The sequence below is a fragment of the Falco cherrug genome, chromosome Z, assembly GCF_023634085.1.
Source record: "Falco cherrug isolate bFalChe1 chromosome Z, bFalChe1.pri, whole genome shotgun sequence".
NCBI lineage: Eukaryota > Metazoa > Chordata > Aves > Falconiformes > Falconidae > Falco > Falco cherrug.
Genome location: NC_073720.1, coordinates 1,826,225 through 1,853,443, shown reverse-complemented (window position 1 = coordinate 1,853,443; position 27,219 = coordinate 1,826,225). Strand labels below are relative to the sequence as shown.

Below are 27,219 nucleotides of genomic sequence, written 5' to 3'. Positions count from 1 at the left end.
GGTGTCTCTGCTTTTAAAAAGAAAACGCTGTTTTTTTCCAAAATCCAAATTGTACCTGTATTTCGTAACAGAAGCACATTAAAATTTGAAGTACTAACGGAGATACTGTGTTTCTTCAGCTTACATCCTCTTCTATACTTTGGACAAGAACGCTCCAATCGACGACTGGATCATGGAATCCATCAGTGGTGACCGGCTCACCCACCAGATCATGGACCTCAACCTGGACACCGTCTACTACTTCAGGATCCAAGCTCGCAACGCCAAGGGAGTGGGGCCCCTCTCCGATCCTATTTTCTTTCGGACGCTGAAAGGTTTGGATCTGCGTCATCTGCATAGTAATGATACATAGAATTTGCTTATGCCTCCGTGGGAGCTTTGCAATTAATTCCGTGTCAGCCAGAAGAGATCTTCCTACTTTGAAACTCTTATTGAGAGATAAAAGCGAAACACTGCATCCAGTAGTTGACAAAAGTAATCCACATAATGAGGCAGTAACTATTATTTTTAAATTCAGTCAGCTGGGGGAAAGCACCCTGACAACACCTAACTTTCTCCCATCAATACTTAAGGTAATTGGATTTGACTGGATTTCTCTAGGGAGGTCCCTTTTCATTTTGGATCCTCTGGCGGCTGTAGGAACCTGTAATGACTCACTCCTATCAACAGAGTAGGCATCCAAAATGATAATTAAAAAGCTCAGCAAACTGAGATGTGACTTGACTTTGTGTGGGGAAAGTCCTTCCAGGTATTTTTCAACAGCAGGCCTCGATTATTAATTAATTAATACCTGATCCCTCTCCCTTAGTGACTGGTGAGAAGGAGCAGGCAAAACAGGGGCACCTGTTTTTGTGGGGTTTTTTTGGCTGGTACTTCAGCACTGATGTGTTCATGAGGGCAAAGGACTGTTGTATCAGACTCAATTTCAAATTAACAAGCAGAGATATTCCTCTCCTCTCTTCCCCGCTGCCTGTCTGTGTGAAGCCCTGACATGATCTACCCGGCAATTATTAGTTATGAAGATGTAAGCAATATTACCGTGAGTGGGAAGCAGGGTGCTTGCCACAGCTCTGCTCCTTATATTTTAACTGTCACTCATTCATTTGCACAAAGGTATGAAATTACTTTTAAAAAAGACATGTAATTAATGAAAAACTCCGCTGACATAAACAGCGAAGCTATTCCAGGAAAGAAGCGTGGCGTATGAGAGAGCACGTTATTGCTGTGCCTTCTCTAGAGAAAATCCAGGGATTTGTAGGTAAAAATAACATCTTGGCAGAAGAGAATTGAGACTGGACTCAGGCTGGGCCTGAGGAGTCATGACTGGAGGGAAATTAGGGAAATTCAGGCTCAAACCTGTGCCGGAGAGGCAGCCTCCTACCATACTTTCCATGAATTAGCAAGAGTCAGAGAGGAAAAAGAAAAAAAAGAAAAATTGTATCAATTTGTTCTGAGCTTATCATTGCCTGCCCAGGTTTTCAGGACTTACTTGTCCAAGTCATGTTTCACTTTGAATGAATTATTGGGAAGATACTGATTATTCATTCTCTACTGCCATGAAATGTGAAGAGATAGCACTTCACGGGTGCTTCATCTCTATCAAGCCGATGGTGCCAACTTAATTTCATGCTCACAATTTGTGCCAAGCAGAAGAAGTCTATTAGACTGAGTTTAAAATGAGCCAAGGCATCAAAATATAATAACCGCAGACTAATGAGATATGAAAAGATACAGAGACCCAGATATCTCAACTAAACCAAAAGATTAACGGACTTGATATCACCTACTTTGTAATGTTTACACAAAGTACCATAAAACTCATTTGGGAAATGAATTCTAGATCAGACAGCATCAACAGATACCAAAAAGATGAATTTACACATTTGTTACATCTTGTAATAGCCTACAAGGACTCTGTCTAATACCCTGCCATGAATACTTAATGATATCCACCCTAAATATGTCATGTTCTATTCTATTCAACTGGTCTTTTGACAAATCCGTCCCTACACTTCAGGTGAAAAGACTTTCTGAAGTCTTGAGTGCATTGTGAATTATGCAAAAATGTTGGTTTCCTGCCCATAATAATTATTAGCAGAAGATCTGTATGTGCCATATGGTGATGCGAGCTCTGATGGCGAATCTGTGTCCTGATCAGAGAAAGTTTTAAATCACGAGGAACTCAACAAGCATCAAAGATCCACTAAGTCACCCACTGTCTCGTTTCGTGTAGTAGAGTACATAAAGCTCCTCCAAGGAAACCAAGCTGTTCCTTGTGTTGTAATTGCAATGTGAGTATTTGTAGGGACTTTTCTTTACTAATGAAAGTGTAGTGATCTGTGAGAAAGAGATGTGTTTAGTAGTAAATAACACTACCACGGAGCAATGAGTTTATATTCTTCCACTTCAGCTCCGCTGATGGTAATATAGAGGCAAATGGGCAAATCCCTAGCTTATGTAAATTGTCGTTACACTGTGAACTTCAATCAGTCTACCACAGTTTACATCAGGTGAGGATCTGCTTTCTTTATGCTCTGGCTTGTTAAATTTATCACTTAGAGCATGAAGAAGCAGATACACACCTTCTTAGGCACCTGGAAGAGAAGAATAAAATGTGATCAAACATCCCACCTTTGGTTTTTGTTGTATAACATGGGCCAGAATTCGGTGTCGTTGCTCGGATTTTTCTTTCTCCTTACTGAGCCTGGATGACATATACATATACATATACATATATATATATATGTGTGTGTATGTGTTTATGGAAGAGAAGCAGAGAGCACCCAAATCGTATGTGCATTTTGCAGCCTGTTGCAGTGCATACTCACAGGTTGCTCCTGATGTTGAAGTCCAAGTCTCAGTGTTCCATTGGCCTGTAAGTGGCTTTTAACTAATCATTTTCAGAAATTCTTGGAGTTGCAGAAGTAAATAAATAAATCATCTGAGGTTGCAACTGCCCAATGAAATGTGACATCTAAAGGGAAGGACGGAGCTGGCGACAGGCAGGCAGGCAGGCAGGCAGGGGATTTCCTCAGGCTTTCCAATAATTTGTCAGCTCTCTGGGTTTTCTTCTGTTGCAGAAACAAGCAGATCTTGGAACTGTACGTAGCGAGTGTGCTTACGCTTTCCTCTGCTGAGCCCAACCCATTCTCGTTTCAGCCAGCCTTTACAAACAGACCTTCCTTGAGCACCGAGCTCCTTTAATTAAAGAAAATGAAAGAGTGGTATCCTGCTTGTCAGGCTGGCACAAAACGTTACATCCACACGTATGAACTGGAAAAAAAAAGTTGCCTGTTAATGCACCTGCAGACATAATGCGAAGCAGGGATAGCACTCCAGATCAGATGCCGTTTTAAAAGGAAGAGTAGGGAGGGTGAGAGGGAGGGAGAAAGAAATCATGGGCATGAAACACAGATAGTCCATTGTGCTAAGATCGGCAGGAAAACTCTAGGCATGGGCTTTCTGCAGGACATCAGATGAGAAGCTGCCCCTTGTACCATTTCTACGAGAGCCCTGAACCCGCAGGTGATGCCACTCTGCGCCTTGACCCCCCTTGTGTGGTCAAGTGTGGGGCAGCATTTCTAGCCCTGCAGTGCCCTCTAATGCTGCCTTGCGTCGTGCTCCAACAGCTCATCCCGGTTCATAACTGGCACCAAAGGCAAACCCCTGTGACCTGCCTGAAGCAGGTGCTACCCCCCTGGGCTGCAGCATTTCTAGGCACTGGAGGTGTCATGGTTTCACCTCCTCCATCACCTGGAGAAGGCAGCAAGCACTGAGCGGTGCCAGGGCAGCGTCTGAGTGGCGTCAGCGGTCGGATGGAAGTAATGGCAGTCATGGGCAGGGTTTCACGTCTTCTTGAGGATATTTGTCCTGAAGGAAGGGTGGTAGCCCAGTCATGGCACAGTGGGGAAGCACAGGCTCACAGATTTCTAGAAAGTTTGAGACAATGTGCTCCATAGACCCTGTGTATGTGCTCCATATATACCCTGTGTATGTGCCTCATATACCCTGTGTATGTACTCCATAGGCCCTGTGTATGTACTCCATAGGCCCTGTGTATGTGCACCATATATACCCCCTGTATGTGCTCCGTATACCCTGTGTATGTGCTCCATATACACCCTGTGTATTGTGCTCCATATACCCTGGTATGCGCTCTGTATAAACCCTGTGTATGTGCTCCGTATACCCTGTGTATGTGCTCCATATACTCTGCTTCTCTGCATCCATGTAAAAAAGTCTGAGGGGGGGGTGTGTGTGGGAATTTAAGTGAAGGTTTGGGGGGCATCCAAGGAGCTACGCCCCCTCTGCCACAGGTGTGGAGCTCCTGACTGTGCCCGTGATAGTAGATCACTGCTATTTCGGTACTTCCGTTTGTTCCCAGCACGATGCCGTGATCCAGGACATTGCAGTGGTTTTAGCAGCGTGGGAGCAACCTGCTCCGCACCTGCAGGCGGGGGTTATTGGGCTTCCAGATTCACATGCCAAATCACTTCTTTTTGCCTCCAATTTCCTCTACTTTAAGATTCTTACATAATTTATGAAGCAGAGGGCTGGTTAATGCTCTACCGTGATAGCTACTTAGGAATTCGAGGAAAGTTCAGTTCCCTCAGCTGCATCATAAATAGTCAGAAGTTGTAGCCACGCAGGAAAGCTACATATAAATATATATTTTTTAAAAAAATAAATAAAAAATTAAACAATTTTAAAAAATTTTAAAAAGCTACATATAAATAACAGATATAAATATATCTGTTGAATTTCCAAGTCTTGCCTGGTGCACTTCAGATCACGCTTTTATGGTTATTATGCAAAAGCATGTAAATAGTTTTAAACCCTCTTGTAAAATGCTGAACCAATGGGAGTAGAAGCCAGGCTTTCAACTCATAGGTGATCTGAGTGTAATTATTTAAAGAAGCAGTGTCTCCCTTTCCCTTCTTGCTTGATTAAGCTTCTCCGCTCATGCCAGAAAAAAATACCCAAGAGAATGAAAAAGTGCTGCGGCCAAGGTCTCACGTTTGGAAGAACCTGGTGAAAATACCCGCTCTACTCGTGGTTCAACCCATGTTCAGAATTCCGGGAGCATCCGGACAATGCTCTTGGCTGTAGGGCGTCGCTTTTTGCAGCCCTGTGAGGAGCAGGGAGTCGGTACTCAGAGTTCCTTACGGGTCCCTTCCCACTCGGAGCTATTTGGTGATTCCATGACGCTGTGTTGTGTCCTCTCGGTTCTCCAGGATCTCTCTGGAAATGGGGATCGGTTAAGACACGGTAGCTGGTGTGATGCGGCGGCGAGGAGCTGTCAGCCTCTAATGACATTGTCTCTTTCTTGCAGTTGAGCACCCTGACAAAATGGCTAATGACCAAGGTACGGTGCCCTCAATCTGTTGCCTTTTTTCTGGGGAGGGGCCGTGCTTTTCACCTGGGCTGCACACCTGATGAGGCAGGCACTGGCTTGCTAATTAATCTTGTTAATGAAGTTCTGCTCAGCTGAGGCTGCTGCTTTGATGGGGAAGATGTAAATTTTCAGGAGAGGAAATTGTTTTGTCTCTTTTCTGAAGGACCAATTAAAATGTCAAGCTTCTTTGTGTGAAATAAATTTTTAGTCTCTCTGCTGCACTTCTGAATAATTCACATTAAGTATAATTAAGCTCAGCATAATTTCCAGGCTCCTCTTACACCCTTTCATGGGTTATAGATTAAAGTTCAAAAGCCTCACTATGTGAAATCATAAATCATCTTTTCTCTCAAAGCAGCTCCTGTTTCATAATGGCAAAGTTTAGTCAACTTTTCAAGGCATTATCATTGCATTTTCCAAATACAAATGTCTGACTGGTCACGGTTCCTCTGCCCCTTCGAGTACCTGTGAAGCCTGTTGCTAGGATATTTCTTCCCTTTTTTTTGCTTCAGACCTATTTATTCCAAAGTATTTCTTCCAATTACAGCTAGAGCATCGTACATTTACGTGACGTCTGCCCAAGGAAATGCTGCAGTGACTTTTGAGAAAAACTCAAACCTGGTCTTGGGAGGTTTATTGGGATTTGTACTCTGAGTTCCCACTAGTTTAAAAGGCAAAGTGAGGTGTAAACCGCGAGTCCCTGGCTTGACTTACCCCAGTTTAGTGGGTTACGTTAACCTGCGATAGATAATTCCTAGGGAAGACAAGAGAGCGGTATTTAGAAGATCAAAACTCAATTCTAAGCCCTTTTGTAGGTTTTATTTTGACCTGGAGCATCCCTGGCCTATTTCTTCGCTAGGTTTTCACTTTGTGCCAGGTACCACATAAAGCCTCACAGCAAGGCGGCATGTTGGAGGGACCCTCTCTCAGCCAGTTTGGGAAATTCACCTTCTGATTTCAGCGTACAATTTCCTGAGAGAAGCAGAAGTATACGAATTACAAAATTAAAAGCTGGTGTGCTTGGTACGATTGTTTGCACCACAGCACACACAAATGGAAAATGTCAGGTTTGAAAAGGTAAACCCTATTTTTTTAAAGGGTAAAAGTGTTAAGTTACAAAGCAGCCTGAAAGTAAATTGTCAGTATGTTTTTCTTCAAATTTGCATATAAGGTGTTTTCAGGCAGGTTTGGAAAGCCTAGGAGAGGCTCCAGCACAAGGTATCAAGGTAAGCAGGACTGAAAAAATGTCAAGTTCAGGTGTTTTTTTTAAAAAACAAGGAGAAAAGAGAAGGCTGGATGGAAAAGTAGTGTTAGTGGTTTTGTTTTTCACCGAGCGTGTTGCTCTGTGACCGTATGGTTGTACAGCTGTACCGTAGCGGTGTGTAATGGATCTCATGGCACAGCGTGTGGGGCATCTGCCTTCTCCGCTGGTGGGGCTTTCCAGTGGCAAAGCCGGCACCGGAGTCACTGCCAGGCACAACCATAGGACCACTGCTCCTATAGGCATGGTCCGTTCCCTCCCAGTACTTGTCCCCCATCTTCTTGCCCATGAAGCAGGTATCTGTGCAAGCGGCATCAGGCTGGTTCCTGAGCTTCTACTTGCTGCTTTTCATGGAGCGCTGCAGAAAATCCCCTTGGTCGGATGCTCTACATACTACTTTTGCGATGCTTTATGGGAGGAAAAAAAAAAATGTGGAAAAACATTTTAAGGTTCCATAGAGTGGTAAAGCTATGTCCATCACAAGGATATGGAGAATCAGATCCTCTGCAGGGAGACCTGCCTATCCTACCTTGTGCTGTAGTTTTGTCTCCCTCGTTAATTAACTCCCTAGTTAATGGGGAGATGTACATAAGCATGACAGGTTAAGCTGCTTTGTATATGGGAGGTGAATATGTGTTCCTCAAACTACCCCAGAAAAAGAGAGGTCTGTGTTGTTTCCCTTTTGTGCATCCTGTTCCTCTGGGAATGCTGTGCCCCTTGCTCAGGTTTTCCTTGCTGTGCAAAAAGCAACATCAGAATAATTCATTGCTCTTGACCAGGCTGAACAGTCTCTGCCACCTGTTTAGTGAGTGATGCTCGGTATAGACTTTAAGCCAGGAAAGATTTCCTCCAGTCTGGTGTAGCTACTCGCAGTGTGGTGTCTGGCTGAAGCGCATCCCCCAGGTGGTAACTGTGCTGGGGTTGCAACCGTAGCCTGTGAATTCCCAGTTGCTTTGGGTATGGTGGGGGTTTTGGTTTCATTTGAGTCAAATAACTGATGAGATGACAAAAATGAAACAAGGTTAGCGAGGCTTTAGCAGCCAGCGGGTGTGCACAACCTGAGTTACACAGTCACTCCTCGTACGTAAATACTGTCTTCCCCCTGGGGATTTGGAATATGCTGCATTTTCGTTCTTTAGGACTGTGGGATATAAGGAGGAGAAATTCTGAACCTTTTTGTTGTATCTTCTGTAGGCTTGCTGGTATCTGAATTCAGCTTCCATTTTTATGTGACCTCGATGATGAATTCTAATAAATCCAAGTCTGAGGTCTTCACTTGCATTTGCTTGATCTTTAGGCAGCTTAACACCTGGAGGTGTTTAAAAACCACGTAGGTATGGTGCTCAGCAAGGTGGTTTAGCGGTGGGCTTGGCAGTGCTGGTGTAATGGTTAGGCTCGATGATCTCCAAGGTCTTTTCCAATTTAAAGGATTCTACCATTCCATTCTGTTATTCCAGCTCCATTAAAGACAAGTGGATGGTGCCAGGTCTCACTGCAACCGCACTGCTTACACAAGCTGTAAGACAAACAAAGTCAAAGTTTCTGAAAGCTCATTTGCCTTAGAAATCATCAAAGCTAATTCTTTAATCAGCCTGAACCGACACCTGCTGAAGTCAGGGGGAGCCTTTTAAATTACTCTGTGCTTGGGGCAGGGCCCTGGGGGCCATCTCTGCCACAAATGCAATTGTTATTGAGTGACATGAATTAACTGTGGTAGGTCATCTGTCTCCAACGCCAGCTCGTGGCTCCCGTGTTCAGGAAGCAAAATCGACTTACACGGCAGCAAAGCCTTGTTGGAGGATGTGGGACGTGTGAGGGGCTTCGGGCAGAGACACCAAGGCTGCAGGGCAGGAGGAGACAGAGCTCTGAGGACCCCAGATGTGGGATCTGCTAGAAGGGGCGGTACAACCGCCAGCGACCTTGGGTGCAGGAAGGGGAGATAGGGAGGAAAGCAGAACTTAGGGAGGGTTTCAAAGGTTTCTTAGTCCGGGGCAACTGTACTCTTGGTTGTGGCAACTCCCTGGGAGAGCAGAGACCAGCTGCTGCACGAAGGGGCTACCACTGATAAGAGGAGGCAAGGGGTACCCTACCCCCATGACTTCATTCTTGCACATGACTGCCAGACAGAGTTGAGCCCAGCCCAGCCCATTCCGTCGCTGGTCCACAACTGTCTGAAAGAAGGAGGAATCCCAATGCTGAAATGCAAGTAATGCTCCCAGGGCACAGACACTCTTACCTGGAGGGGAAAAAGAGGAGCATCAGCATCTGGAGAATCACGTCATGCACTTCCCAAGAGAGCCCTTCAATCTGAAGTGGGTGCCAAGCCCTTGAATATGTCTTCCTTGCCCATTTTTATTTTACCTGTATGCCACTGGTAGAGCAGGGCATGTGCAAAGGTAGTAAAAGCAGCGATATGAACGTAAGAATAAAGTTACAGTTTCAGATGCCCAAGAGAGTTGTTGTCACACATTATATATGTGGGCCAGGGCCAGCTGCTTTCAGGTGGGCTGTGATGTAGGCTTCCTGGAGTCTAAAAAACTCTGTTTATTATTTTAATCTGAAATATATAGAGTTGAAGTAGGCAAAGAAGAGATGAATTCATTGCATTTTATCTTGCCCCGTTTTTGTTCAATAAAACAATATTAAATTCTTTAGTCCGTATTTTGTCAATATAGGACTTGTCAACAGTTTTGTGTTGCCATCGGAATTAGATCTCTGCAAGAGCAAAGCAAGATGAGTCCTGCTTCTGCACTGCAAATGTTTTATAGTGTCCCCTGTAAATTTTTATGGAAGGAAACATACAGAATTTTGAACAAACGTTTCTTCTTATCTTAGGAAATTTCAATATGCTTTGATTATTCAGTTTTCTGAAAACCTCCTGGGAAATGGGTCATATAAACTATCTAGATAAATTCATATATCACTGTGGAAATCTGTTACATATGGAATACAGGTACAATTTATTTATTTATTTATTTTTGTATGACATTACTCTTTTTAAACTATAAATCAGATGTTTACAAGTGCAGATTTCATATTTACTGCCATGGTGAAGCCAGCAGGAGGCTTCTGTTCCCCATGCCTGGAGCAGGACCAGTGACCATACCCGAGCTCCGCAGAAAGCCCATGGAGAACATTATCCAAGACAGACGTCCATGGATTTTGTTTACAAACTCAGAGGAAACCAGTGGTCTGTGTAGTTTTGTATCCAGTCTGGAGGCATGTGGAAAGGTTTCAAAGCGATGCTGCAGGGACTTGGCCTCTCCTAACAGGGGGTGAACACCGGGCACTTTGCCACACACCCACCGTTTTATACCTCGGTGTTCCCCATCTCGTGAGTAAACAGCACACCATTTTGCTTCATTTTGCAGAGCAAGAGTGTTTGAAGCGCAGTCTAGTTGTGCCTGGAATTTGGCTTTCTGCAGCTCACCCTTCACCCTGTGGGATTATTGCCTGTTTGCCCATTTGAAACCTCCCTGGGCTTGTTTTTCTCCATCTGCCTTCCTGCATCAAAACGGCTGCCGGCATGTCTCCAGCCTGATGTCAGCCCCCAAACAGTCACAACATCTCATATTGTGACTCCAGAAGGCATCAAGTTGGCCTCTTTCTTGCTTCTCAAGCTTTTGGTAGCTCCAGGCTTTCGGTTCTGAAGCTATTTTGCAAATTCAGAGCGCAGCAAGAGCTGCTTCTAAACAAATAATGCAGTGGTCTGTAATGTTCTTTGCTGGAAATAAGAAATGAGAAGTATCCCGTTTATCAGAATAACCACTCCTGGGGGAGGTGGGAAAAGCCTTTTAAACTCTGTCATCTGGCTGTGTTTGCCAAGCAGTGTAGGAACACTTTCTTAAGGTCCAACAAATGGAAAGCATCTCAGAAGCCATGCTTGAAATGTGAAGAAGAAGGATCATTTCTGCATATTGGTTGTGTTTCCTGTGCTGAGACAACGGCCCCTGGATGCACTGGGAAAAGAAGGACTGGAAAGTCGACAGGTGATGTGGTAGCTGCTCACTTCATCTTGCATCTCTGCCCCGAGCCCCAGCATCTTTCCGTCGCTATCAGGTGCTGACCAAAGGTGAGAAGAAGACACAAGTCCTCATGCTCTGTTATGTGTAAATGAGGTTCAGGATGGATGCCGGACCTCCGCTAACACAGTACACCTCAGAGTCTGGCCGTGTGGTGGGCACCTTCGCGTGACGAGAAAGGAAGCTCACTGTGGCCGTGGAGGTGGCTCCTTGCCTCAGTGTGCTCTGAGCTCAGTGTGTCGGGGTGTGTGGCTGTGCGCTGTGGCTGCTCGGCGTTACCCATCCCAGGCTGGACCCCAGCCCCTCTTCCAGGATGAAGGAGCAGCCTGTGGAGCGATACTGAACTGCATAACGGGTGTTACTCAACCTTTCCCTCTTCTGGCTTGTTTTATTGCCTTCCCAGCAGATGATCCTGAAATGGAACAAGGTGGCAGAGGGATGTTCTCTTTTTCTTAGATGTCTGTGTGTCTGCTCTGGGCAGAAGCTCCTATTCCTCCTTTTTTTGTCAGCTGTCCTCACTCTGCTTTTACTCTGCTGTACCTGAGCTTCCTTATCCCACCAGGTTTCCAGGGGGGCTGCAAGTCAGCAGCAGGCTAGAAGGCAGCTTGCCGTGTCCTGCTCTGTCCTGGAGCAGGTTCCCAAGTGCTCGGCACCTTACCTAGCATAGGGAGCTCAGCTTTTCCGTGGAAGCAGAATTTCAGCTTTTCTGATGGCACCATGTGCCTGACTGCTCATGTTGGCTGTGAGAGCCGATGACTGGTTGCATGCTGGATCCTCCCGAGGGACACCCATGGGGCAGGACATGTCAGATGCAGTTTCTGCTGTCTCATACGACAATATTGCTTATCTTATTTTCTCCGTATTTTGGGCTGTTCAAGGCAAAATCCAGTGGCAGTGCAGGGCTGGGTCTGGTTCAGAGGAGCCAGATGATACACCAGCAAGTGTCATTCCCTCTCCAGCTCAGGCAGATGGCTTGTAGTGAGCGTTTTGCAAAGAGAAAGCATTCCTTCAACGTCTGCCGATCTGCCCGTGCCATGCAGGGATACCTGGAGATGGCAAATAAGGAAGCTGCTGGAGTAAAGCACGAAAAGGAGGAAGATTTACAGCAAAATGACAACAGAATTGTTGGCCAATTTCCAAGTGCTAGAGACCTGAGAGGATGAAGAGCTGTTGTTGTCACCGACAGCTTGATTTTTATTTATTATTTTTTTTGCCTCGACAAGACCAAGTTGAAATGTTTATTGCAGGTAATGACGCCTGAGATACAGTTGTGGGAGAAAGAAACACTTTTTCAGAGCAAGGCTCGAGGTACTCAAAAATTTGAAAGACAGGCCTGGCAGCAGACAGAAGTTAAACAGAGAAGTGAGAAATTATATGTAGGTTCATATGGATGCAGGGTTTGGTACTGCTGCAAGTATCTTACCGCCTTGAATACAACTCATTTTAAACAGAGGAAAATCAAGTGTGAAGACTGTTTAACCTCCACTAAAGAAGGCCATTCTCCAAGGAATAGCTGATTAGTCAAGATTTTATAATGGCTTGTTCCAAAAGATGGAATCCAAAGCCAAAAAGCTCCGATGGAAACTGTTGGAAGTGGAAGAGGGAGCCTGTTGTCTGAGCCCAAACCCCCAGATGAGACCTGGATGTGTCTGTTGAGTTGTGCTGCGCTCAGACGTAACTTCGTGGCTGGCACATGGAGGGTTTGCATCTAATCTCAGTGGGACGGGAGTTTTGTTCTTGCCTTCTGTAAGGCAAGAAACCCACCGGTGGGTTTGGGAAGGAGGTGGAGAGCGACAGCACCAACAGGTGAGCACGGTGAGGGCGCTGAAGACAAGGGAGAAGCAGGGAGGATAGTTTACTTTTTACGTTGCATTATTATAAACATAGGGAAAAGCTGAGGCGTTGGAACGGAGTGTAGCAGCAGCCTGCCAGTAGCAATGCTCTTGCACTTCATTTGAGTTTTTTAAAGGGAAATATAACCTAAACTGTTGCCGGGTGAAAGGTGGAGACAGAAATGATCGATGGAGGTGTGCTGGCTTGGAACAGATGTTGGATAACCCTTAAGGGGTTTAAGCCTCACCTGCCCTTTAATGTATAAAACCTTGCAACGCATCAGAGAGATACCTCCTGCCTCCTAAGTGCTTAGATTTCTGTGCTTATCTAAATATTGAATAAGGTTTGCTTGTCTTAATAGCAAAACAGAGCCAAATGACCATAAATTCACTCTTGGCTATCCTTGATAAACCATGGTGCTGAAATACTGTTCATTATGAGTTATTTGCATTCCTGCTTCTTATCAGTGAAATCGCCTCTGATCAGAAGGCGAACCTTTTGGAAGAATTGCCCTCAGTAAGTCAAACAGAAGACTCTGCTGCCTTGGAATGGTTTTAAAACATTTAAGTGTTTCAAAACCATTTCTGGCCCAGGTACCCCCCGAGATGGACCATGTAGCCCGACCCTTTCCCTGGTAGCTGCCTGCCCCTCTCTGTGTTGAGCCATCCCAAATCAACGGCTTCTCCGGGTGCCAGTCACTGTAGTAGGGCCAGCAATGAAAGGGCCAGCTGTTTACACAAATATTTTTACCATGAAAATGTCACGTATAATGCCTTGGAAAGTGCTCATAGGTTGATTCAGAAAGTGCTCACCAGCAGGACCAGGCACACAGGGTTAGCTTTTTTACGTCTCTGATCTCCTGGCTAAATTTTCCAGTGCATTAGGCTCCCACTAAGATGTTTCAGTGTGGGCTAAATATAAAACCCAGTACCATTTAACTATCTCCTGGGTATTTACCCAGTTTCCCAAGCACAATCTAACCTCGGGGTCACAACATGTTCACATGCTGCAGTGTAACACTATGAACAGGGCTGCTTTGAGAGCATTGTCTTGGTAAACAGAATGACTGTACACCTTACATTTGTCTCTATTATGTCTGCTTCTACAGCTAAACATTTTGCAGCCTTGCTTTCTTGGGATCAAGTTGTTGTAGCTGTGCAATTACACTGATTGAAAAGATGATTACATTGAAGTGTCTTCTGATGATAATCATCTTCCATTTATTTAGGGCCATTCATCACAAAATACTTTCCAAATTGGTAGACAAAGTTATGCACGTGAATTTTGTTGCAAGCCACAGAAATACAAGCACCTCTGGAGAGGAATATGGCAGTTGTTTTAACAGAGCAGAGCAGCAACAAACAACTGCAGGAAAATGGGGTATTTTTTTTTTTCTTATTCTACCAAGAGAGCTGATGTAGACGGTGGCTGTTTGATGCAGAACTTACCTGGAATAATCCCTGGTAATTTGCTGCCCTGCACTAAATTTTCAGGATTTTTACAGAATTCCTTCACCAACCAAACCCCACCCTCAGGTACAGTTTAGGGGTGGCATCCCAAAAAAAGTTGGTGCCCAAGGGTCTTACGGAGGTGGTGCTGAGGTGATGCTCCAGCAGCCTCTGCCCATCTCGGAGGAATCGCCTTTTCCCTGAAGCACTGTCCCAGCCGAGCTCTGCTGCATCAGCGGAGATGCTGCCACCTGGAAAGGCTCGTTTGACTTCCATAAAGCAACTAATTAGCTTTGGAGGAATGAGACAGCCACGCTTTGGGCTTTGCTGTGGTGCACGAGCGTGCTGTTGGCATCTGCTTGGCCTTTGCTAGAAGAGCAGCTTGTATCCCAAACCACTCCTGCCGTGGACTCTGCTCACTCCCACACTGAGAGGCACCAAGAGGAGCTTGGTGGGACTTTGCCAACCTTTGCACTTCTTCTGTTGGACGTGAGGAAGCAGGGATGTGCTGGTCTTGGCAGAAACACGGATACACTGTCCCAGCTATTTAGCCCGAAGCTGATAACTGGGATAAAATAGAGCAGGAGAAAAGCTGAACACTTCCAATTTCACTGTATTCATTTGGAGTGCAAATATTGCCTCAACAGCCAGAACATTTTTGGAATGATAATCATATTCCTTGTTAGATTTTTTTTCTTTTGTTTTGTTTTGTTGGGGGGGGTTGGTTTTGTTTGTTCGTTTCCTTTTTAAACATCAGGATTAGAATAGAGGCAAGCTTTTTTTAAGAAACGAAGCACTTGTGGCATTGTATTTCCACAAGCAGGGAAATAAATTCAAACAAGCTGGCTTCCCAGTGGTGGGAAGCCACAGGCGGGGGCTGCCATCCCACCTTAGTTTGTCACTCTGACAAATACATCAGGAGGAGGGAAAAAACCCAATGGAACAAAGCAAGCTGCTCAAAGGGCTGAAATTCAGCTGGCTTTCCAATGCCCACTGCAATGACGGAGTTTCCCCGGCGCGTATGGGATGGCTTTTCCTGCGCTGTTTGATGCTTTAAACGCTGTCGGGCAGGTGCTGTCACAAGTGACAAACTGGTCTTTTCTGGTTTACCTGTCACACTGTGTCTGATGTGGGTTTTTTCCCACCAACAGGTCGGCACGGGGATGGCTCATACTGGCCAGTGGACACCAACCTGATCGATAGGAGCAGTCTGAATGGTAAATACAGGCTCCGTCCACCCACACTCCGTAATTTAAAAAAAAGAATGCCGTTTTGGTGACAACTTCCTACTTTTCTTCTCTGTATTGCTCTCTCGTTCCTCTCTCTCCCACCCAATGCGGCCACAGCTCTCACACTCACTGTTTTGTAGGGAAGAGTGTTCTCAGCTGCAGAAAATCCCATCTGCATGCAAAATACCTGCTGCAAACCCGACAGCAGTTTTAACCAGAACGGTAACAAAAAAGAAGAGTAACAAAAATATTGTCAGGACACCATGTATTCTCTATTGGTTTTCTTAAAGCTGATCCCCAAGGTACCCGCCAGATTTCCAGCTGATGCAATACTCCCAGAAGTGTATGATAATCCCATCACAAGAGAAGTGGTAGATATATCTCAGGCCATAGGAATACCTGTAAAAAAACAAAACAAAACAAAAAAAACCCCACAACAAAACCAAAAAACAACAGCTTAAAAAGAATTGTAAAATACATTTTTTGTTATTACGTTTCCATTTCAGCTTTCTGCAGAAAATACTGGGGTTTTTTATTAATTAATCCGGCTCTAAAATAGAAAGACATAGGAAACCCCATTGATTAACAAAAATTAACTGAAGCTAATGAGTGTGCTGGGGTGTAGATATGCTGTCAATAACTTATTATTCCTGACCCCATCCCTGTTACCTAATAAGGCATTGGCATCTCACGTTATTGAATGAAACAACAGACCAGATTCCCTCAAATGTGGCATCAAGTGAGGTTTAAAAGTACAAAATAATTACAAGGTACCTAGCCGATAAACTCATGCTGATTATTCTCAGTCGAGACACGGAAGGAATGCAAAATTTTGTTCCCCTTCTGTGTCCTGCTGTGGTGCAGCCAACACACCACTGGTTTAAGCATTTCTCCTGGTCTTCATAGTAGTGCTTCATAAATACAGGAAAACTGACTCATGAGAAAGAAAGAGCTTTCAGAGCCTGCAATAAAGGGTAGGGAGAGGAAAAAAAAATGTTTTTCTTGATAGGTGCTCTGTTTTATATGGTATATTCCTTCAGTGCCTTTTACTCAGCATAGAAATGAAAAAGAAGCCAAACCCCAAAATCTTTGAGACTGTTGTAAGGCTGAAAGGGTGGCACTCACAGCTGCTGGTCTTAGTCAGTTGCCTGAAAAAGGGCTATGAGAAAAAGGGAAAATTATTTAAATAGTTTCATTAGTAATTAGTTATAATATATAACTATATAAAATATAACTATAATTAGTTATAACAAGTGATGAATGCAGTGCTGGCAAATGAATCAGGCATTTGGGTTGGCTGATAAATGAGAGATGTATTTGCCTGTAAATACCGAGAAAAACTGTATAGGCCATAAAGAAAAAAAAAATCTATGGTCCCCGTATTTCCATTTTCAGCTGATAATAGTAAAGATGAGCTGAGAGTTATTGACTCCCAACATCAGGTTAGTAACAGCCAGAAAACATAAAAGTCGTTACTGCTTAAATATTTTCCTCTTTGCTGTACCACTGAAATACAGCAAGATACAAATTTCAGCTCATCACAGCACCCTTCTGCACCCTCCGTCTGCTTTTTCAGAGAATTTCACGCCACCTGACAGGCTTTCCCTGTTTTATTCTATGGGTGACCCCTACAGAGGCGGGCGAGCAAATCCAGTGCTAACCATCCCCTCCTCTGTTTTCCTTCCAGAGCCCCCCATCGGGCAGATGCACCCTCCCCATGGCAGCGTCACGCCCCAGAAGAACAGCAACCTCCTCATCATCATCGTCGTCACTGTCGGCGTCATCACGGTGGTGGTGGTGGTGGCGGTGGCTGTCATCTGCACCCGGCGCTCCTCGGCGCAGCAGAGGAAGTAGGTTCTCAGAGCATGGGGTGGAAGGAAAAGGTTTCAAGATAGACACGGGCAAGAACATTTATTCTGTAGAGCCATGGCGGGGGTTCTGGGACTGAGCTGCAGTTTGGGGCTCCATCTTTTGGGTTTGGTGGTGTCACTCCTCACTGCTAGGGAGAGGCAAGTAACCTCTGTCCCCAGCTGCAGAGTAAACCATGGAGCAGAAGTACCCCTGGCGTGGCGAGCTGTGAAAAACAAGCATGCCATCTGCAGCTCTCTGTTGTTTATGTTGCCCAGTATAATTCAGACACAGGAAAGAATTTATTCTATTGATGTAAAGGAGCGGGGGGGGGGGGCGGGGGGGGGGGGGTGCGGGGCGGCGGGGAGGGAATAAAAAATCTTTGCACCTCATGATGCTGCCAGCCTTCCTGACTCCGCAGCCCTGCACCTGCACGGCTGAGACACAGTGAGCCCTGCTGACTTGCTAACCTTGGGGAGGATGTTATCCTTTCCAGACAGCCTGTCTCAAAACATCTTCCAGTAAAAAGCATCCCGAACTGTTCCACCAGGTGACTCTCATGCACTTGAAAAACCCCCACCAAACAGTCTATAGAAAATTACAGGGGAAAAAAAATCTTTAGGATTCCTCTGGAAGGCTATAAAAGGGCAGCAGTGTAAAGCACAAAGCTTTTTTTGGGTTTTACGATGAGTTAGAAGTGGAGTCGATGGCTTTGGAACAGCTGGGTGTGCTGCATTTAATGCATTGAAAATTATTAGACTATTCTTTCACTATTTATTCATTGTGTTATTAGACTATTAAGGAAGTGTGGACATGAGAAACTAAAGTTCAATCATAGCTTGCCCACAGGAATGGCAATTTTTTTTTTTTTTGACCTGGTTTTTTCAGACCCTGATTGCACAGGCCAGATATTATTATATTGATTTGCACTGATGCTTAGGAAGAGGTGGCATGATGAAGGAAGAGATGGACAAGGAATGGAATGGCTCCCGTGTTTGCTGGAATCAGTTCCAGGCTGGCGGATGGCAGCTTGTAGTGTGTTACGGTCACCAGGACAAGTGCTTTCTCTAAAGGTGGATGTTTGAGGGTAGATTTTTTAAATAAGAAAGCTCTCATTTAGGCAGAAAAGTAAGGGCTTATGCTTTTAGGGGTGCTGGGGCAGTTGCATGATGAGCTGATTGTAAAATCTGCTTCTGTTGTGAGTCATAGCACCGGAAAATGAGGGCATTATCTGAAGGCTATGGAAATTCTGATGTTGAATAGAGTTTGGTGAATCAAGGCAAAAGCTCTCTTGAGTTTCTAACAGGGAAAGTGGAATTACAAGAGAAAGAAACAAACAGGGATCCATCTATCCAGAATGAGATGTCAAAAATTAAATATCCGAGTGTGAGCTGATCGTCGTTGACCTCCTCTGTAGCCCTTGGGGAAGAACAGGAGTGTTCAAAGAATCATCCTTCTTACCATCAGACACTGGAAGAGTTGCCATTTGAAGGTGCTTATTGCTGCCTGCCACTTAGAAAGCGTGAAGCTGATGGACTTACATTTGCTGTTTAAGTTCTAAATGTCTATCCTGTAGGCGCGTGAATCTCACCCAAGTTTCCCCAAACTAACCACTTCTGCACTGGAAGCGGGAGAAAACTAGGACAGGGAACATGAAACGACGGTTCTGGAATGGAACACAACAGGAAAAGTCCTGCATTTCCCCAAAACAGAGGTGGTTGCTGGGAATGCCTTTGGTTCTGACCTGCCTGGACCAGTGCATCCTGTGACACAAAGAGCTTTGATTCAGTTTCGATTCAGGCTTTTATGAGCAGCAGGTTCTTGGTTGAAAATCACCAATGAAGAATGCAGTGAGGGCAAGGGCCAGTTCCAATGGATAATGTTCTCCTTCCCCAGAGCGAAAGCTTGCGGGTGATGGAATCATCTCCTTAAGCCGTCAGTGGAGGCAAGTCGTATTTCTGAAGTTAATTAAAACTTGGCTGAACAAAGCACAATAAAGCATATTAGACAGAACAACCTGGTAGTGACCTAGGTGGTTTAGTAGGTATTTTCTATCTCTGCCATCTAGGGGAGAATGAAATATCAGCTGTCTGAACCCTGTGACAATTTGACACCAGTAAAAAACGGGAGAAAAAATGGGAGTAAAGATTCAGGTGCAATAACTTACATGGTGGTGAGTAAAGAGAACGCACGGCTTCTGCGGGAATTGAGATTCACACCCTCACTGTAATTACAGCTTCCACAGCACGAGATGCTCGCTGTCCTGCACTGGCAGCGGCTGCCAATGGGCCACCAGGGAGGGTGGACGATGGGGCCACCATCAGCTCCCACCCTTCACTCCTGGTCCAGGCAGGGCAGTTTGGAGCTTTAAGCTTAGAGAAGATGAATCCCAGTGGAATCCTAAACCGGGGGCAAATACCACATTGTACAGCGTGCACCCGACCTGCAGGAGTGTTTTTAAGGCTCCAAGGGAGTACCAAAATCTGTAACGTGCCAGAATAATTAGTCTGTGGGCTAGTAACATGATGTTGTGACTACCATGGGAGAGAGGGGGAAGGTGGACACCTTGGCCAAGCCTGGTAGGTAAATACTGCGTATCGGAGCCATTAAAAATGAAGCATGGTCTTGAGCGAGCGCTGGGCAGGGGGGCGGTGTAAAAAGAGGCTGCAGAAAATAAGCTAAGACTAGTTTAAGTCCTGTGTAAGTAATAGGGATGTGTCAGTGTACATTTGGGAGGGCTCGGGGGAGGCATTAACCAAAGTGTAATCCACTCAAACTAATGGGGAACAAGTTGCAGCCACTAAAGAGCCTCCATATTTCACTGCAGTGCTCCCTGGGGATGCTCCTGGTTTTCCGCCTGTCCTGCATGCTGGGGTAGCTCGTTAGCTGCGGCAGCGTGTTAGCTGTGGCCTCTGCCCCAGCTCTTGCACGGTGGCTGGATCTTAGCACAGGGGAGAGGAGCATCACACCAGGTGACGGGAGAGCCAGGTGCTGGTTGCAGCTTTCCAGGATGGCTGGCAGGGGAAGAGGCTGAGCTGGAATGATTTTTCTGTGAAAACTGGGGGAGATTTTATGGAAAAAGAACCGTTTTGTATCCTCCTTCAGGTTTTTTGTACAGGACCACTATACCAGTTGTTATCTCCTTTCCTACAGCCCAAAAGGCAAAGTGCACAATTTTTCCAGGTTAAGAGTAAAGAGCAGAAAATACAAAATACGAACTCATGCGTCAGAAGGATGTTTAAGGGGAACTAACGTTTGCATTTATCGTTGGGCATCTTCAAAGCGCTTTGCAAACAGCACTGGAGGAGGCTCGGGGAGATGATTACAGCTTATGGGGCTGTTGCTTCTGTGTCCTGCCTCTGAAACTGTCCCCGCTCCATGGGAAAAGGCATCCAATCAGAGCAGGATGGGATGGTTTCCTGTGCATAATTTTTTTACAGGCAAAAACTTGTTTTGCTCAGGAGGACGGTTTGTTTCTGAGATCCTCAGATAGATATATCTTCAGTTGTTATTAAAAAAATAAACTCAGCTGAGTTGCTATAACCTGAACTGTTTTCTGTGGTGTAATGTAACTGTAAAATGAAGGCAATGGCGAGTAATCTCACTCCAGAGTATTTGAAAAATTATCCTATGTAGCATGTGCATATTGTTAGGAGCTGTGTGGATGTGCTGTATATAATGGCTGGAGTTGCTGCCCAGGTGGTGGTGTGCTGGAAAATATGGAAAGAGACGATGAGAAAAGAGTTTCCTCTCTAGAGAGTTTATTTTGAAAGCATAGCTTAATTTCTGCTGTCATTATTCAAGATTGCATGACCGTAATATATATTTTCAGGGCAGAGCTGAGCTCTAGTCATGCAGCTATCCTTAGGAAAAAATATATATCATTATGGTCTGCAAGCTGGATGCATTTCACGTTGTAAAATAATTGAACGCCAGAAATGCTGCCATCTGAGATCATTTTTTCAATTCCAAACTCCTTGTCTTCTCAGTCCCTGCTCCAGTTATAAAATGGGTAATGGACTAAATTTGAATCCCACTGTAATTCTCAACATGTGAAGCGTCACTTTCCATTGCTGCAGCTGAGGGTTGAAGCTGATGTTGAAGCTTTTAGGACTGTATTCCAGTGACATAATGTGCTCGTCCGGTGCAGCAAAGAGGCTGCCTGCCCCTGAAACTGAGGGTAGGTGCATTTTCAGAAGCCGAACCTCAACTTCTGCATTGCATAAAGAAAATGTTGCAGGGGAGGATTTATTTTCATTTGTTATTGATGACCTTTTCGTATGCACTCCTGGCTCTGATTCAGTTTGCTACTCACGGGCTGCCAGCGCAACAATAATTTGTGAGAAAAAACAATGCAAACCAAGCTTGATCACAGCATGTATTTTTAAATGATACTGTTGCTGGAGTGGTTTTGGAGTTATGGTTGGAATGACACTTTCATTAGAACCCCTTATTTCGAGGTGGGTATAAAATTACTTTGGGGCTGAAATTTCTTCTGCCTAGCTCAGGCCTGGAGAAATGAATTATTTTCAATTGAAAGTGACAAAAAAGCTGCTATATCCCAAAGTGAAGGAAGGAATTCCTTGTTTAGAAACAAAATCATGACCTTTTTTCTTTTTTTCTTTTTTTCTTTTTTTCTTTTTTTCTTTTTTTCTTTTTTTCTTTTTTTCTTTTTTTCTTTTTTTCTTTTCTTTTTTTTTTTTTTTGAGAGAGAACAATTTTATTTTTTAACTTCAGGCAGGTCGTACATTGAGGTTTGAAAGGAGATGCTCATAATTATTCCGGCAGGTGTTTATCAGGATGGTGCTAGGGTCTGTGCAAGAAGGTATTAAAGAACTGTCTTTATTCCCTGTGCTTTCTTCCTGCTTTTTGAAATACTATTTTAAATTAGTAAGTTTTGGCAATTAGCAAGTAACCGACGAAATGTAGGAATTAATTTTGACCAGAAGCCAACACTTTTATTTCTTGTGGGCTGTAAACAACAATCCCTGAGCCACTCCAACCTCCCCACCACCGCTAACTTTCCAGATCGCATTTTAAAATGAACCTTTTAACCCTTGAAGAGCTTTTGGGGTACCGACCACTCAAAGGACCTAAAAAACACTTCTGCCTTGATGAGTGGCAGTCTGAGGATGGGGATGTTTCTGCTGAAGTAAAATGTCATTGCCATCAGCTTCTGGGGGTGAGACAGGGCTGTGCCCGTGGTGACATGTTAAATTACAGGATGTGGATTATCCTTCTCTTGAAAGCAAAACCTTTGGTGACGCCAGGAGCAGAAATCAATTCAAACAATTGGAGTTTCTTAAAGTTTAACATTTCCTCAAGCATTTTTCTAGGCGGATGACCCACTGCTGCCTCCTGGTGTGCATCAGCCCGGGCGATGACCTGAGCATCCCTGCACGGGTGGTACCCACTGCGCACCCTGCGCAGGGCAGGGAGGGGGGTCGCACTCGGGAAGGAGCCTGCCCATCAGTATCATGGGGGTAATGAGTAGCTAAGGGCACTCAGTGCCGCTGGGGATGAAGATTTTCTTTTTTTGTTACCTAAAAGTCCACATAAATGTGAAAATAACTTGCCTGCAGCTTTTTCTATATCACAAGTATCACTGCTTTTCCACTTGGGACAATAATATCACCTTCTTTTCACCAAATACATTGATAAGTACAAAGGAAAAAGCCAGAGGTAAGAGTTCTGGATTATTGAGCAAAAAACCCTGACAATAAGCCAGAAAACCTGTTCTTTCAGAGTTATTTAAATTGATTCCTGATAAGGCTTTCTCTACAGCTGCAGATTAGGCACGGCACTCCACATTTAAGGAGTGTACCTTTTCTTTAGACTAGAAAAAAACACGCGTGTTTAGTTACCAATAGCCTGTGTAGTCGAGGGGAGGTGGAAGTTGGAAAGCAGTGGAGCGGTGCCCTCAGCATGCTCCTGGAGGAGGTGGCCACCAGCAAGGGAGTGTGTTGGGATACCTGTGCACCAAGAGAGGAGAGTTACAGTACTCTGGGAAACACTACCCTGGCTTTCTGAGCTTTTCTGTAAGAAAGCGCTGCTTTAATGGATATTTACAGAAATACGACATAGGCTGCACGCCATTATGGAAGGTGTAAGATGTGCGCAGAAGTGGGCTCAGCAGTCTTCAGTTGCTGTGTTTAAACACAGGCACTCTGCAAGTGCTGCTCTTCTCGAGATGAAACTGGCTGCTTTGGTTCCGGGAAAAGTAGTTTCTTCCCAATTTCTACATCAACTGATGCCAAAATTGACCCACCCTGCTGAGCTCCAGGCCCTTTCCCTGGAGCAGACTCCAGGAAGCGTGGGACCACACCAAGGTAACAGCTGTGCTTTGAAGGACACAACCCGAGGGGTTCCTTAGAAAGACACCGATGAGGAGACATCACTCTTTTGGTCTTATGAAGGGGAAAAATGTTCTGATGTGATGGTTTTGATCTTTCTTTCCCACAGGAAACGTGCAACCCACAGCGCTGGTAAAAGGAAGGGCAGCCAGAAGGACTTGAGACCCCCAGATCTCTGGATACACCACGAGGAGATGGAAATGAAGAACATCGAGAAGCCAACAGGCTCGGACCCCACAGGAAGGGACTCGCCGATGCAGAGCTGCCAGGACATTACCCCCGTCAGCCACAGCCAGTCGGAAACACAGCTGGGCAGCAAGAGCACCCCACAGCCCGGTGAGGGACGGAACCGACTGGGTGTCACTCAGAGATGTGGGGAACTGAGAATCATAGAAGCGTAAAATGGTTTGGCTTGGAAGGGATCTTTCAAGGTCATCTAGTCCAACCCCATTCCATGCACCCCAATTTTATTTTATTTTTCCTCCATCACGAGCATAGAAATTTTCTTTAAATTAGTGTTATATCGGTGGTTAGTGACCTTAGCCCAGCTGACAAAGAAAGACTGAACCAGGCAAGATCCAGGAGGCAACTGACAGGTCTGTGATGGGTCCCGAGAGAGATGTTCCTGCATGATTTTTGCAGAGGTTTCAGACTCGGAGAAAATGCATCCTTTTGTATTTTTACACTATTCTAATTTTTCAAGTTCAGGAATTCAACTGGAAGTCAAATGTTATTAAATTTTCATACCGTGCTAAAGAAAAACAGAGAGGGGAAAAGGGGGCATGGAGAAGTAAGTGGAGGGGGAAGTGGAGCAGAGGGAGAACGTGGTTAGGAAGAAGTTCAGCAGCATCACCAGGAGCGGAGTTTGGGCCACGGAGACTGAAAAAACTTAGAAGTGTGAAGAAAGAAATTCTGTAAGAAAAATGTAGTTTGAGTGAAGTTTCCTCCTCCTTTTTTGAACCTGAGTTCACTGTGACTGATCACATTTTTTCTACCATCATGACAGAAAGTCTTGGGAGAGGCAAGTGGTGCGTGCAGAGAGGGACGGAGGGCAAATGGCAGTGCAGGAGCTGAAACCATAAACACATTTGTCTTGAGTTCATTGTGAATGCATTGCTGTGGGTGATGGCGTGAAATAATTCCGGACTATCAGCTGGGGCTGTAAATCATAAAGGTGACTTTTTCAGATGCCTCTGATGTTTTTATCCCTGTTCCGTTGCTCCTGTTCTTGCAAGGAAAGAAACATTAAAAAGGAACCATTTTCAAAATTTTAAATGGATCTAATATTCTTTTCCTGGTGTATTTTGGGGCCAGTAGTTTACTGCTTATGAAGATAAATGGGACAGTGATTTCTGTTGGGTTTAATACGGAGGTCCTTGTTTTATTAGACATTGGGAAAACGTTAAGCAGATGATTCCCTCTGCCTAACCAAATATTGCTGATGATCGGGAGCACTGGTCCAAGGCCCAGAAAGATCTATGTGAGAGCTCCATTGCCTACAGCAGGCTTGGAGTTGAGTGCGTGGTAGGAAGTGATCACAGCGTATGAGCGCGTCAACGACAAAGGCTGGGTTAGTTGGTTTGTGTGTAAATGCCTTGGACCATAAATAAATGCCTTTACATTGTCTTCTCAGTCCGTAATACACGGTTCAGTGTGGCTGCCATGTAGTCAGTGCCATACTGTCCCTGGCTTTTCACTGGCAATTAGGTCTTTGAATGGTCATCGATAGAAGACTTGGCTCTTTATCCTGCAATTCAGAGAAGAGTGATTTGGAAAAAAAAATAGTCTTTTCAGGATTTTTTTTTTTTTTCATTTTTCAAGGAATGTGTGTTTGCTTGGATACATCAGAGATGTATATTTTGAGTGGGCGTATAAGCTTAGTGGTATGACAGTATTAAACTGACTTTACCCGTGGCTTATTAAAATGCCTAAAGTAGCCTAAATAGAAGGTTCAAGTGAGACAAGGTATGAAGAGAGGAATACAGCTTTTATTTCCTTGTGAATTACTCCACCAAACATCCAGTTCCAAGCACGCTTTCTTCCTGCCAAATGTATTCGCTAGAATTTTTGAAGACTTCAAATATCCTATACTGATGTGACTAAATTAGAGCATCCATATTGCAATACCTAAAGAGAATATCTCATTAATATAGCTGCTGGGGCAGTTTAGAATTGGATAGGACCTTAGGCAGCATACCTCAGCTCTCCAGTCTAGCTGTCCTAGTTGTGGTCCACGACCAGGTAAGGAGAAGATCCAGGCCCATCTTTGGCTTGCCATGGTTTCTGTAGAAAAAAAAAAAACCAAACAAAAAAAAACCAAAACAAAACCCAGGATGCGTAGGTGGGAAGAGCTACCGTGAGTTACCAGACAATCAGGACATAAGACTTCATGGCATCTCACAGGGAAGGTCATTTCCATCCATCAGATGTATTTCAAAGACCAATTCTTGGCTGCCAGGTGTTGTAAGTACCTGAATTTATGCAGCTTTTTTCTGGTCTCGAAACTTCAATTTTAAAATAAGTTTGTAACAGGGAAGTTACAGGAAAAATGTCATTATTTTTATGAAGTGAATGTGGTTTTCAAGATAATTGCAGAGACAAAGGGGGCGTGATACTTTAATTCTCTTACAGAAACACTCAAACAAGGTTTTTATTCAGAAAAGGCAGCCAGAATAGTCTGTGCAGCTCTTTGCAGCTGATATTTAACGATCCGTTAAAATAATTGCATTCTAAAGAAACCTATGGACCTTTCTGCTAGATGCAGGGCGAAGAGAAGCATGTGTTTACAGTGTTTTCAGCTGCTCTGTTGCGTTGTTTTTCTCTAGGTCCTGAGACAGAAGACGTCGGAAGCAGCATGTCCACGTTGGAGCGGTCCCTCGCTGCCCGCAGAGCCACCCGTGCCAAGCTCATGATCCCCATGGATTCACAACCAACCAACCCTCGTGAGTACTGGGACCTTCCCCCGGCCCCCTTCTGCACCCCCCAAGCCACCCTCGCCCACCTGAAGATCTCCTACAGTCTTTCCAATACGATCTAGAAAAGCGAAACAGCATTAACAAGGTTTGGTTCATTGGGGAAATAAATAAATAAAAAGGCTGGATGCTCACCTGGTTTTCTCAACGCATCAGTGGGAAAACTATGGAGGGAATTCAGAAATGATACTTACGTTAGACTCAGCCCAGGCTAAGCCTGAAGAGTCTTTTTTGTATTTTTATCAGGTGGATAGTGATGGATAAATCTCTCTGTCTCCCTACTCTAGAACTGTAAAAACAGGGGTAAGAGTTCAAACTGCTAGAGCAGAAGGTTTTGCAACACACAGGTGTAAACTGATATTCTTATTAATATCAATCATTATAATCAGCTGGACATTATTGCAGTTTCTGCTCTGTTTTATTTTGTCTGTTGTAGTTGTCCACACCGCTTTAGGCTTTTTTAATCTGGAGCAGCTCTTTTTATAAAGCCAAGGAAATGAGGATATTTTGAATAGGTCTTAAATTTCAGTGATCGCAAAGTGTTTATCGTTGAACAAGTTTCACAGATGAAGCGGATCTTTTTCAAACGAGCAAAGTACACAAGGAAAGCATTAGATAGGTTCTCCCATACTGCAAAACTTATTTAAATTTCTAAAGTTATTTCACATCGAAGCAAAGGACGGGGGTAAGTGACAGCCTGCGGGCACCAGAGGAGGGTTTGGCATTGATGTAGTTCCTGGTGAAGGATGAAGCTTTGGTTCCCCGCTCCTCCTTCGAGCATCCCTGCCATCTGTCTTGTGGTAGCTCCCAGCTGTTAGCTAGACCCTTTGGCCTCACAAGATGGATTTGATCAAAAAT

At 44.6% G+C, this 27,219-nt stretch overlaps 1 protein-coding gene across 1 annotated transcript in view; it reads left to right on the top strand.

The window, feature by feature from the left end:
* Positions 1–27,219, top strand: part of DCC (DCC netrin 1 receptor) — a 556,872-nt gene that overhangs the window by 499,220 nt on the left and 30,433 nt on the right. Inside the window, exons 20-25 of the mRNA XM_055699136.1 lie at positions 120–314; positions 5,333–5,365; positions 15,111–15,176; positions 16,876–17,038; positions 23,499–23,725; positions 26,215–26,331. Of these exons, the coding sequence (XP_055555111.1) occupies positions 120–314; positions 5,333–5,365; positions 15,111–15,176; positions 16,876–17,038; positions 23,499–23,725; positions 26,215–26,331 (801 nt within the window). The remainder of the gene's footprint in view (positions 1–119; positions 315–5,332; positions 5,366–15,110; positions 15,177–16,875; positions 17,039–23,498; positions 23,726–26,214; positions 26,332–27,219) is intronic.